This window comes from Panthera tigris, chromosome A1, assembly GCF_018350195.1.
Source record: "Panthera tigris isolate Pti1 chromosome A1, P.tigris_Pti1_mat1.1, whole genome shotgun sequence".
NCBI classification, from domain to species: Eukaryota; Metazoa; Chordata; class Mammalia; order Carnivora; family Felidae; genus Panthera; species Panthera tigris.
Genome location: NC_056660.1, coordinates 168,885,870 through 168,898,877, shown reverse-complemented (window position 1 = coordinate 168,898,877; position 13,008 = coordinate 168,885,870). Strand labels below are relative to the sequence as shown.

The 13,008-nt window shown below is 35.8% G+C and overlaps 1 protein-coding gene across 4 annotated transcripts in view; it reads right to left on the bottom strand.

Annotated features, from left to right (window-relative positions):
• Positions 1–13,008, bottom strand: part of MAN2A1 (mannosidase alpha class 2A member 1) — a 165,307-nt gene that overhangs the window by 90,746 nt on the left and 61,553 nt on the right. For all 4 annotated transcript variants that reach the window (XM_007094093.2, XM_042991022.1, XM_042991012.1 and 1 more), the window contains 3 exons: positions 11,167–11,340; positions 8,126–8,312; positions 3,319–3,496 (listed from right to left, as the gene is read on the bottom strand). In XM_007094093.2, coding sequence (XP_007094155.1) covers positions 3,319–3,496; positions 8,126–8,312; positions 11,167–11,340 — 539 coding nt within the window. The remainder of the gene's footprint in view (positions 1–3,318; positions 3,497–8,125; positions 8,313–11,166; positions 11,341–13,008) is intronic.

Genomic DNA, 13,008 nt, shown 5'->3' with positions numbered 1-13,008 from the left:
CAGTAATTAAGACAGTATGAGATGAGTCAAACAGACAAAATTGAATACAGTCTACACAAGATCCACACAAATATAGTTTCATGCATAATGAATGACAAAGATGATGCTACAGTGTAGTGGCAAACTGGTCTTTTCAATAAATAGTGGTAGATATCCATATGGGCAAAAATGCCCTTTGATCCCTACCTTCATAAAATTCATAAAAAAATCAATTCCAAATACATTACAGACCTAAATGTTGAAGGTAAAGCAATAAAGCTACTGGAGGACAACTTCATAAGAAATATATTTTCATGACTATGAGGTATAAACAAAAATTTCTTAAGTAGGACACAACAAGCACTTATCATAAAGGAAAATACTATTATATTTAATTAAAATGAAGGATTTCTGTTATCAAAAGACAGTATTAAGAAAAAAAATAGGCTTACATAGTGGGAGACAATATTTGCAAAACTTTTATCTGAAAAAAAAAAGACTCAAAGGAAAACATATATAAGAACTATAAATGGTACAAAAAGACAGATAACCCAATTTAAGGAAAAGTCATCAAAAGTTTTAAATAGGCACCTCACAAGAAGGTACCTAAATGGCAACAAACTTATGAAAAGAGGTTCAACCTCATAACTACCAGGGAAATACAAAATAAAACAATCACATCTATCATAAAATATAAAAATGAAAAGCAATCATAACTATACAAAGTCTGAGTAAGGAAGTAGAGCAACTGAAATTGTCATAAAATGCAACAATTAATGCAATCTATTTTGGAATACTGTTTGGCAATATCTACTGAGGCTCAACATGTGCATACTCAATGACCAAAAATTTCCATCCCACTTTATACCCACATAAACTCACACTTATGTATATCAAAGCATACACAAAATATTCAAAACGGCTTTATTTATAATAGACAAAAATTGGAAAACAACCCAAATATCCATCAACAATACAATGGACAAATTGTATCATATGGATACTAGAGATATTATACGGCATTAAAAATGAATATGCTGCTACATGCAACAATATGGATGAATGTGGCAAGCACAACCTGGAGCAAGGAAATCCACACACAAAATAACAGATACTTAAGATCCCCTTCTTGTGAAATTTAAAAAGAAACAACACTAATCATGATGACAGAAGGGAAAATAAGCTTACTTTTGTTAAGAGTTGGCAATGATTTGAAGGGGATTTAAGGGACTCTTCTGGATGCCATAAATGTTCTATGTCTTAAACTGGATGGTGATTGCATGGGATTTTTTTAATTTGAAGAAATTCTCTGTACACTTATGGATTTGTGCATATCTCCTATGTATGTGATATTTCAATTTTTAATTACTTTAAAAATTGCCCTAGTGGACAAAGGAGGAAATGGGTAAAATACTAAAATCAGGACTTAATTCTGAAGAATCAGGTGGTAGATCCTTTTGTGGACCACAAGAACATTCGCTAGGAAGATGTATTTAGGGATAAAATACCCATATACATATGCCATCTCCTAATCAAGTGTTCGTATATGAGCTTTGTCTTCGAGGAGATTAAGGAGATGATTTAAACACAGACCCCATGCACAGAGTTCATACTTTGGTAGAGAGTCAGTTGTAAATATCTTGAATATACTTTATATTTTAAGTTTATCTATTTGATACTATTTAAGTTTACTTAATAAACTTGAATTCTCACGACATAGCATGTGGCCTATCGTCAGCTTTCTAATCTTCTAAACAGTAACATATGCTTCCTAAACAGAAGCATCTCAGCCCTATGAAAGAAAAAGAGAAAACAAGAATAGTATTAAGAAAAGAACAATGGAGCAACTCATTGAAAAGTGTATTATGCTGGGGCACCTGGGTGGCATAGGTGGTTGGGCATCTGACTTTGGCTCAGGTCATGATCTCACGGTTCGTGTGTTCAAGCTCCATGTCGGGCTCTGCTAACAGTTCAGAGCCTGCAGCCTGCTTCGGATTCCGTGTCTGCCTCTCCCCTGCTCACACTATGTCTCTCAAAAATGAATAAATATTAAAAATATATATATTTTTTAAATAAATAAAAAGTGTATTTTGTTAAAAGAAATTGTTTTATATTTTACCTGAAATCTAGGTTGGTATGATTTATAAGGCAGATTTTTAAAAATTTAAATCCAAGTTAGTTAGCATATACTGTAATAATGATTTCAGGAATAAAATTTAGTGATTCATCACTTACATATAATGTATAAGGCAGATTTTTTAAAATTGCTATGCTAATTTTCATTATCCATTTAAAATATTCATAAATTCTTATCACAGAGAAAAACCTCACCTTAGGAAATTAGAAAGCTGATGACAGGCCACATTCTCTTCCTTTCTACAGTATTTTCACAGATATTCTACTGTCTCATGGATTAGTGTATAAATACAATAAATACACTGGGTAATTTTCTTACAGAGTCTAATATATCACTCTTGTTTGGTGACTCACGAAACATCTGCTAAAAAAAATGCTTTTATGGGATCAGGAAAATGTGAATCCATCTGGATATATGATATTATTGAATTATTAATTTTGTGATGTAATAATGGCATTATGATTTCATTTGTAAAGTCCTTATCATTTAGAGACAGATACTGAAATGGTTACAGATGAAACTACATGACATCTGAGGTTTCCTCCAAAATCATCCCGGGGAGAAGGGGGAGGGGAGAGTGAGACACAGCTGAAGCTGAAGAGAGTGACCTAGAATTGAGCCATGGATATTGGGAAGGCAGGGTGAGGTTGGGGGGTGGTGGTACTTGAGTCATTCTCAAAACTTTAGGGTACGTTTTAAATTTTCCACAAGGGGAAAAAAAGAGTGAGAACTACAGGCAAATAATCGATTGATTTTAGAAGTCTTCTCATCTAAGAAAAATGCTAGTGTATTCTCTGGACACAAGACATTCATTTGCAAAATTCAGGACATGTCCATCTGCATCTGCCAGTCACACTACTAAATCACCAGGATGCAACTGTCGGAGAGAAACAAACTTTCAACGCCGGTAGAAAAACAGGACATCACTGAAAAATGAACTTCGCACCTTACATGTTTACAGCCACTTAAAACTCATGCCTGTTTAATTCTATGGGAATGGGGAGAAAGGGATCACTTTAGAAACACAACTATAACACTAGAGAATTCTCCTCTGTAAGAACTACAGGTTTACATAAGGACCACATATTCAAGTAAATACTGAGATATGGGGACAAGAAACTAAGGCAACTGTGTTTTAGCCTCACTTAATAATGAGGCCTCAACTTCAAATGCACTTTCATAATTAAATATTTTCTCATTACCTTAACGTTATACTCAGGATGAGAATTCATATAATCAAAAAGCAGCTGGTAATTCTTAAACTGATGATCCCATTCTGTGCGTTCACAGTAGCGAAAATCATCTCCCAGAGGGGCCAGGAGAACTGTGGTACGGAACAGCTTTGACTTTTTTCGGTACTGGTCGAGAAGCATCTCAGCCCTACAAAAGAAAAAGGGAAAAAAGGAACAGTAGTAAGAAAAGAACAATGGGGCAACTCATTACAAAGCGTATTATGTTAAAAGAAATTGTATATTTTACCTGAATTCTAGGTTAGTATGATTTATAAGGCAGACTTTTGAAAACTACTATACTAATTTTTGTTGTCCACTTAAAATATTCATAAATTCTTATCACAGAGAAAAAAACCCATAGTTTTTCCTATCCTTAGAGAAATAAAGTCACAGACCAACTTTGGCATATAATTACTAGGAACATCAATGGCCCTCCTGAAGCCCAGGCACAGATATTGGATCCTGGACAGCCGGTGTTTTAAAATGATTTGGTCCAAAAAGACAATAAGGATTTCTCATCTACATAAACTTTGAAGTTTGCTTTGATTTCACATCCCTTTCTCTAATTTAAGCTAAACTTGCCTGATTAAACATTAAAAAAATAGTTTGAACAAAACCAATTATAGAACCGTATTTCCTCTTCAAAAGGAAGAAAAACAACTCACTTAACACCTGCCATCAATAAACTCTGTATCTGTCACAGTGTCCTTCTCAGTACTGATCAACGAATCAAGCTTAGGAATTGAATTAGCTTTTCTGGATTCTACCTCCCTCAGCTCTAACCACCCATGACTCAAAAGGACAGCTAAATACTAAATGTGCTGATGTGCTTTTATATTTCATATTCTAGTAATTCTGTAGGAAATCCTTTTGCCAAATGCTGAATTGGGGCAACATTTGAAGAAGACTACGAATATAAGGTATTTAAGAGGAATGGTTTACCAAAATGAAATTAAACAAGCAGATGAACTCAGAGTAGTTCTCAATGTTGTAATGACACACTTAAGAAATTAGTGATAAATCACTAATATGCTTTTTACCCAATGTTCCAATTTTCATTTCAAGGGTTATTCAGAAGTAGGTTCTAATTCACAATATAAAAACTTATGAAAGAAACTCAAAGAACACCAATGATGAAAGAGGCATTTTATAGAAATAATTAAAAAAAACATTTAACTAAATTTAGAATCTCATGATCTTTCTATAATGATAGTCTCTGAAATTGCTTTGCAAATATTAAATTATTAGCAAAATTTCGTAACTTGGTGAGTAAACTATAACCATAATATTCTTACAAAACATAGTTTTCTGAGATTAGCATTCAGTGGAGTACTTAATTCTTACTAATAATTTACTAATATTCCACACTTACCAAAAACAATTTTAGATTTTTACTTATAATTAAAAAATACAATACAATAAGATTAATCAAACAGAAAGACAAATAAAATCAAAATAAGTAAGTGAAGAAAACCAAACATATAAATCACAGATTATAAGATATACTATGTGACAGAGCATCCATCAGATCCCCCAGGCAACCAGAATAAAAAAAAGTAAGTGATCATTTAAATGAATCCCAAGGTTTACTACTAGATATACCATATCTTGTGTATATACACATAAGACACATAACAGGAAAGAAATCACAAACATTAAACGTGCCTTTTCCATTTAGCATCTGTCCTCGTGCCCAGGCTCCTGCTCAGAAGGTGTCAAGACTGAGAAAGCCAAGGAACCAACCTATACTACCTGGTAGACAGTGGATATTTATTAAATACATGGTACACTACTGACAAATGAACCAATGGATTATCACTCTGAAGATGTACAGCAGCAATCTGCTCTTCAATTCTTTCACCAGATTCGAAATGTCAACTTAACTAGAACCAAGAAAAAAATTCCCTAGAACATCCTATCATTTGACATGTAAATCATCATCATATGAAAAATATTGTGCATGAGAACAAAACCTCAACTTGATAAAGAATGGTGTTTCTTTATTTGGGAAGTAGAGGAACTTGCTGAACTAATAAACAGTATCAAGTGTATCACCTGTAAACTACAGTTCAATTTCATTTCCTTTAGGTTATTAAAACCAAGCACCACTAATCTGGAAGGCCCGTGTTTGATCTTCATTCATCAAGAAGTAAAAAGGAAGGTGATGTCTGGATGTGAAGTAACCAGTAGAGTTAAGATTTCAAGACTTATGAGAAGTTTTTTTAAAAAATCTACTTAAGTATTAAATAGACTCTTTCATCTCTCTGCCCCCAGGTGTCTGGAAACCAGTTGCAAAATCAGTGGAACTGACTGAGTGCAAAGTATGTTCCTGGGGGGCAATCTTTGAAGTGTCAGATGGGACACAGCCACAGGATTACACAAAATGGCTTTTTCCCCCTAATAATGCACTTTAAATAGATAGGAGGACCAAAAAAAAGAGGAGCCTCACAAGGCCTTTGGGTGCACTGAGAGTCCCCAACTGAAGCATCTGGCTGCCTTCAAAGAAATTCCCTATCTTTGACCTCCTGAGCTGAGGATACTCTCCCCACCCTTACCTCTTCTTTTTCACTGTACCTTTTGCTACCTTATACTGGATTACTCTCCCATGCCTAACTAACCTAATCCCAGAAAGCAGGCTATTCACTGTTCCTCAGGGATTTTCATTGCTGTAGGAACCAGGAAAATGAAACCAGGTTGATTCCTAAACTTGGACACTTTAAAAAAAAAAAAAATTATAAATAGATTTTGCTAGAAGGGAACTATGGCTTCAAGAAGGCTCCCATGATAAAACACTTTTGTGTGTGCCACAGTGAGAAGCTCACAATGGAATATTTCATGGCCACAAGGACTCACTCAAGGCAGAGAGACCCAATCTCACCTTCCTCTTCCACACACAATTTTTAAAAAGCAATTTTTTAAAAATAAATAGACTTGACAGTAAGTACCTAGTGCAAAGATCTTATTTTATTTAAAAGGCTCTATTGTTGTGCTCTGCAATCACCTGGGGTGATTATGCTGGCACTCTATTCTCATTTTGTTGGCCTGGAGACTTTTCAAAAGTTCCCTGGGTGATTTGGGTGGCTGTGGTTGTTAAGTACTGACCTGCCTCACCCTTGCCCTTTTTAACCCTCCTGTGGAAGGTAGGATGCCTCGCTTCTTCTCAGCAAGCTGCGCTAGCATGGAGTTCCCTGAAACCATCAAACTTATGACTGGCAAAAAAAACTGCACGTAATTATTGTTATATAATCCATGTATTACAATTTGATGAGTTTAAAAATATGTCTACACTTGTGTTACCGTCATGTTACTGAAAAATTTTTTAAGGACGACATGTACAAGAACCTAGGCAGAGTAGGTTTGTGGAAACCTGAAATACTAGGGTCTTAAAACTACAGTTAAAGAATGTTCTGGTTTGTAGAGTTTATGGCTGTCATCATAGTTTAACTGTTTATAGTTTCCCATCTCACTCTCGAAAATTTCCTCATTTGCATAATAAATAACATGATGGATCAAAAAAATAAAATAAAAGCCTATTTTACTTTTCTGGCATACATGAGTAGTTTACATTAAAACACAATGTTTTTTTTAATGTTTTTTACTCTTTTTGAGAGAAAGAGACCGAACACAACTGGAGGAGGGGCAAAGAGAAAGAGAGAGAGAAAGAGAGAGAGAGAGAGAGAGAGAGAGAGAGAGAGAGAGGAGAAACAATCTGAAGCAGGATCTAGGCTCTGAGCTGTCAGCACAGAGCCTGACATGGGGCTTGAACCCATGAACCGTGAGATCATGACCTGAGCAGAAGTCAGATGCTTAACCGACTGGGCCACCCAGGCACCTCTATATTATAACACAATGTTTTATTTATTTATTTTTTAATTTTTAAAAATGTTTTTATTTATTTTTGAGATAGAGACAGAGCGCAAGCAGGGGAGGGGCAGAGAGAGAGACACACAGAATCTGAAGCAGCTCCAGGCTCTGAGCTGTCAGCACAGAGCCCGACGCGGGGCTCAAACTCACAGACTGTGAGATCATGACGTGAGCTGAAGTTGGACGCCTAACTGACTGAGCCACCCAGGTGCCCCACACAATGTTTTATTTAAATGCATTGTATGGCAATAATTTTTAAGTGAAGAAATTAAGCTTCATAAGCACCCAAATTAGAAGTATAGGTAACTAGATAGAATGAGATGCTTCTATCATTAGAGTAATTTTCTTCTTAAAAAAGTGATTCATTCCTTTGATTTTTATTTAGATAAATATGTTTAAGTATAAATATTCCTAATTAAAATTTTCTATAAGCCAAAAATGTCAGAAAGATTGAAAGAGTGTATTCATCAGAGCTGGGCAGCATTTACTATTATTGAAATTGTTATTAAAGGAACAGATAATTACACTCTTTATGTGTTCCATTTCAATAAATGTGTTTTTGCAGTTGGGTTGCTTTTCTTACCAATTTATACAATAGAGACCAGAAGTTTTATTATCAACAAAAGTATATGAAATCAATCAAACATAGTAGACAGTTTTTATAATAAGGGCAAAGGAGATGGTAATAACAGAGTATTATAGGTTCTCCATTGTACATTGATCACCTATTGTTCATTTTCCATTAAATTTTAACACATAAAAGGCACAAAGCTCTGGCATTTTTAAGTCGCTTGAAATCTGGTTTGAATGAATACCTTGAACATGGATAATGCTGGCTACTGAACCCTTTAGCAATGAGCAGCTGAGTTGCTACTTTGTTCGATGGTGTCTTATGAAATGCACATTTTCATACCTCTTTTGGACATTTCCAGGATGTATTGTTTCTGGGGGGACTCCCCAGGGACAACCAAATCTGCCTCCAGGAAGCCGTTTAAAATCAAACTGGCAGCATATTTTAGGATCAGGTCCGCACGTATGAGGGATGTCATAGCTGTAGAAGGGCATCATGTGGCAAAAAATATCTGTGCCAGATCCCAGATCTAAAATAAAGAGCCAACAGACAAACCTGAATTTATAAATTCTGTTTTCCTGTAACTGTTCAAAATGCCAGTACTTTCTACATACGTAATGCAAGTTCGACCCTAATCCACAACCTATTAAACTACCCGTACATAAGCTTCCATGACATTTAACAACCACCAGGCTGAAGGGTGAGACTCACACCCCAGTCTCTACCTCCTCTATCTAAATTTGGCAGAGACCCATCATTAACCAGCATCCACTGACCTAGGAAGATACAAACCAAACCAAAGCCAAAGCCAAAGTTGTGACTGGCTCATCCAAAATTATGGCCATGTCCATCCCTGGCTGCCAGCTCCTGCCCACCCACATCAGTAATGGGAGACACTGAGAAAGACCATTACATTAGCCACAGAAGAAGGGTAAGAAGAGATGAAGAGAATAAAAGGAGAAAAGGAAAAGTAGGGAGGCTTGTGAGAATACTGGGTAAATTCCTATCGACTTCTTGCTGTGAGGAGAAGGAAGTGCCACCAGAAGAGTTCAGACTCTCCCAGATGCTCACCAATAAAGAGCCAATGGTACTCTTCACCAAGAAGGCAGCACAGGACAAGTAAAAGTAATTTTCAAAACAAAACAAAAAAACAAAAAACCACCAAGAATAAAAATAAAGCAAACAAACAATATATATATACGTGTATATACATGCATATATATACATACATATACACATATATACACACATATATATACATATATACATATATATGTGTATATGTATATATGTATATATGTATATATATAGAAAGCAAACACTAGTTCCTGATGCAGAATTGCTTTTATTTAAAACCTCAATGCCACGAAGTCTTACCACTGCCCTTGAGAGGTCAGAAGCCTACCACCCAGTGAGTGCAGGATTTAACCAGGAGTTAAAAATGGTTATCTTTATAAACTCCTGACCTAGAAGTACCTCCCCGCCTTTACTGAAGTATGGATTTCTACTTTTCAGCAATGGGTATGTACTGCTTTCATAATAAAGACAGTTACAACAAATAAAAAATTAAAAGCAACATGCACATTTTAAAAAATGAAAATACCTGCTTCATTAAGAACCAGAACACACAAAGAAGCTCAACTGAATTCCAACATAATTTTGAAGTAACATCTTCAAATCTATCTGGTGAGCCTACAATACTCCGATTCTATCTCATACTCCATTTAGCTAAAGTAATTACCAGCTCTCTCCCAAATTTCAAAGCTATTATAATCTGTACTTTTCTGTGCTGTAAGTTGTTTCGCTGAATCAGATTCCAGCATGACATCATGGATGCTGGTCACTAATACCTGCTCTCAACACAGAGGCTGTCACAACCTCAGACACTGATGGCACCTTCTCTTCCTTCTTCCTATAGATCGAAGACACACTCCACATCCCACTGCTTCACCTCACCCCATACTATTCAGCAACTCATTTTCACATTGCAGTTTATCTGCTGCATTTGATGTTGTCTTTTATCAAATTAAGACTGTAATTTCCTTATAGGCAAGGGAGTTTTCTGTGTTTTTTCCAAGCATGGTATTAAGTACATAAAAGTACTTAGTAATTTCTTGCTGATTGATATTTATGGACAATTTGAATATAGGCGACTGTTTAAGTAGGGCCTTTTCAAATTAACAATCTTTTTTTTTTTTAAATTAATATGCTCCTTTGCACTTGATCCAACTATACAGGATACAACCCCCTACAAGTTCTTGTTTTCCCTCCAGGTTTTTATTTTCCAGAATAAAAAATGATGCAGTTAATTTCTTTCCTTACTGAAAAAAACAGCAGTACATATAAGGGAGTTACTGCCTAGATTTACAAATGATTTTTTGAGAACACTCGGGAGAGAGCTAAATTACACAGGAAAGAAAATATGATGTAATACAGTAATTTCTGAACATTGTTTTAGCAACAAAATCCTTTTTGCAGATGAAATCTTAAGGAAAACTCAGCATCAGGATGGCAGTGAATACCAGAGAGGTAAAAGCCTGGGTTTGTGAACTACACAAAGACAGATTCAAACCTCACCTCTGCACCTACTTGCCCTTATGACTTCTGGCAAATGGCTTCACGTTCCTAGCATCCATTCCTTCACCATTTAAAAGGAATTATAAGAGAACTGAATTTAAAGGATAAAGATTCAGTGAGAGAGTGGATATAAAGCATACAATACAATGCATGGCCCATAATAAAAACTCAATAAAGAAGAAATAATAAAGTATTCTGAATTAAATGGGTGTTGGGAAAGGCAAAAACATCTTAAGAAGCCTAAATCTTGTCTTCTCCTCAACCCCCCACCCCCAGCCAAGAGCTGCGAAAGTCTGACCTTGGAACACCTGTGCACCCACAGAATACAATGTGAGAACAGCAGTACAGATAACAGGAAGGCTGTTCTAGGAGGGCAGGATTAAGGTTTTAAAAGGCAATTCTTACTAGATGCAGAGACAGGAAAGACAGAAGAAAGAAACAGAGGCTGAACATGAAATAAATGACTGGATATAAGATATAACACATGTTCAACTTTGTATAAAACAGGTTCTTTTTAAAACAGAAAAAAAAAAGCACTTACAAAAGACTAATTCCTTACATTTATTTACTTCCTTTAGGCGTAAAAAAGAATCCACAATGTTCTATAGATAAATATCTTCATCATTGCTTAAAAGAGTCTTAACACAAAAACTCTGGGGAATAAATTCTAAGAATCTGTGTCTTTAAGCAACCTAATTTTCAAGACTGACACTCTGAATAAAACCTGTAACAGCCTGAGTTCATAACCCTTATGAAATAACATCTAGGTCAAGGGAGACCTTCCACGTTCATCAAACCCTACATACCCCAATTCTGTCTCCAAAAAAATTCCAGCGTTTTATGCAATGCAAAATGTTTTTTAACTGCATAATGAACTCTCTGAATAAGCATGTGAGAAAATCCAGCCCGTTTAAGAAGATAAGCCATTGTTGGGGAATGTCCAAAAGGATCAATAGACCAACCAGACCGAGGTTTCACTCCTGTTGATAAAGAAAATAAGTGTTATTTTTTTAATTGACAATGACATGAAAAGAAGTCACATTACCGTCAGAGCCATCAGAGTTTTGTGGTATTCCAGGTCTGAGGACAAACGATCTGCCCAGCATTCATTCCCCTTTAGCAAACACTCCCAGCAGGGCTCCCAGAGGAAAGGATCCTGGCCCTGTCATGTCCTCCCAGGCAGGGGAATCGCACAGTAGGTTAATCAACGAGCTGAAAGAAGCACTCTGCCATCTTTAATAGGTATTAGCAAGCTACTGCCATGCAGGGAAGCTGGAGAAACAAACAGGACCTAACCCCTGCCCTGCCCTCTAAGACCTCACAGTCTTGTTTTGCTTTGAGTTGGACAACCCAGCAACTTGATGTTACAGAATAAAGAAAAGTACGCTAACTCATTTCAACTTGTACTCCTCAATCCCAAGTTAAGGAATTTGTAGGCCATCTTTCATACTTCACAACAGTTCTGTATCATCTTATTATGCAGTGGCAGAACTGGCCCAAATAACTGTTCCGTATTTCGTTAAATCTTAAGACATTTTGATGCTGGTGCTTTCTCTCCACCTAGAAAGGATCAATGGAATTTTTCACAATTGACTCACATCAATTATAAGAGCTATTGACTAAAGATATACCTCGATTTCTCCAAGGATACAATGTAAAAAATAAACATAATAAATGTAAAGACTGGATTAATGAAATATGATTATTTACCTGGCATTATACAAACCTCATCTTTTATTTATTCAGTACACTCAAAGAAAACTTCTACATACAACCTATATAAATCTACATAAGTAGTATTACCTTGTGCATTTTTTTTTTTTTTTTACTCAAACACCAGTTTAGCACCTTCCATAAACCTAAGGGTATGAGAGGTTCTAGGGTTAAAACAGGAGTTAATCCTGATCCTAAGAGCACAAAGTTATCATGCAAATAGGTATAACACAGAGTAGCAGAAAAGAGAGGAGAGGGAAGAACTCTGGAGAACAATCCTGAAGATGAACAGAGATGAGAAACTGGCAAAAGAGACTGATAAGAAAAAGTCAGAACTCTCAGAGGGCCAAGAGCATCTGTCAAAACTCAAAGAACTGCCCACGTATTTTTGCATTTCACATATGTAATTTACCTCTAAAAATTGTAAAGAAATCCTGAACCCTATTTAGTATTTTTGGGTTTTTTATGGTGGTATGGGTTTAACAAATTCTGGAGCTGCTTTTCATGCATTCTGAGATTGAGCAAATTGAGACAAGGGAGCCAAGTTTCACACTGTTAAGAAAAGCAACTACAGAATATGTAAATGTGGGAGAGCAGGATGTACTTTGTGATCCTGAACTGAAACATGAGGTATCAGTACTAACTTATGGCTTTATAACACACACATGTGTGTGAGCCTGCACAAGAGGGCAAACATGACCTCTTTATAAAAGTTTGGATTTGTTTTATGCTACACTTTTACCTCAATTTGCTCCTTAACTCCTCCTAAAAAAATATGTGCTGTACCAAGGAAAACCTAGCACAGTACTGGCATCCTTTATAGGTCTCTGCCTAGCTCTCACCTCCTTTCATGAAAAAGATTTTGTGCTATTAAAGTAAGATTAAGATTGTCAAAATATATAAAAGTAAAAACTGTTAGGAAAAATAACAGGAAA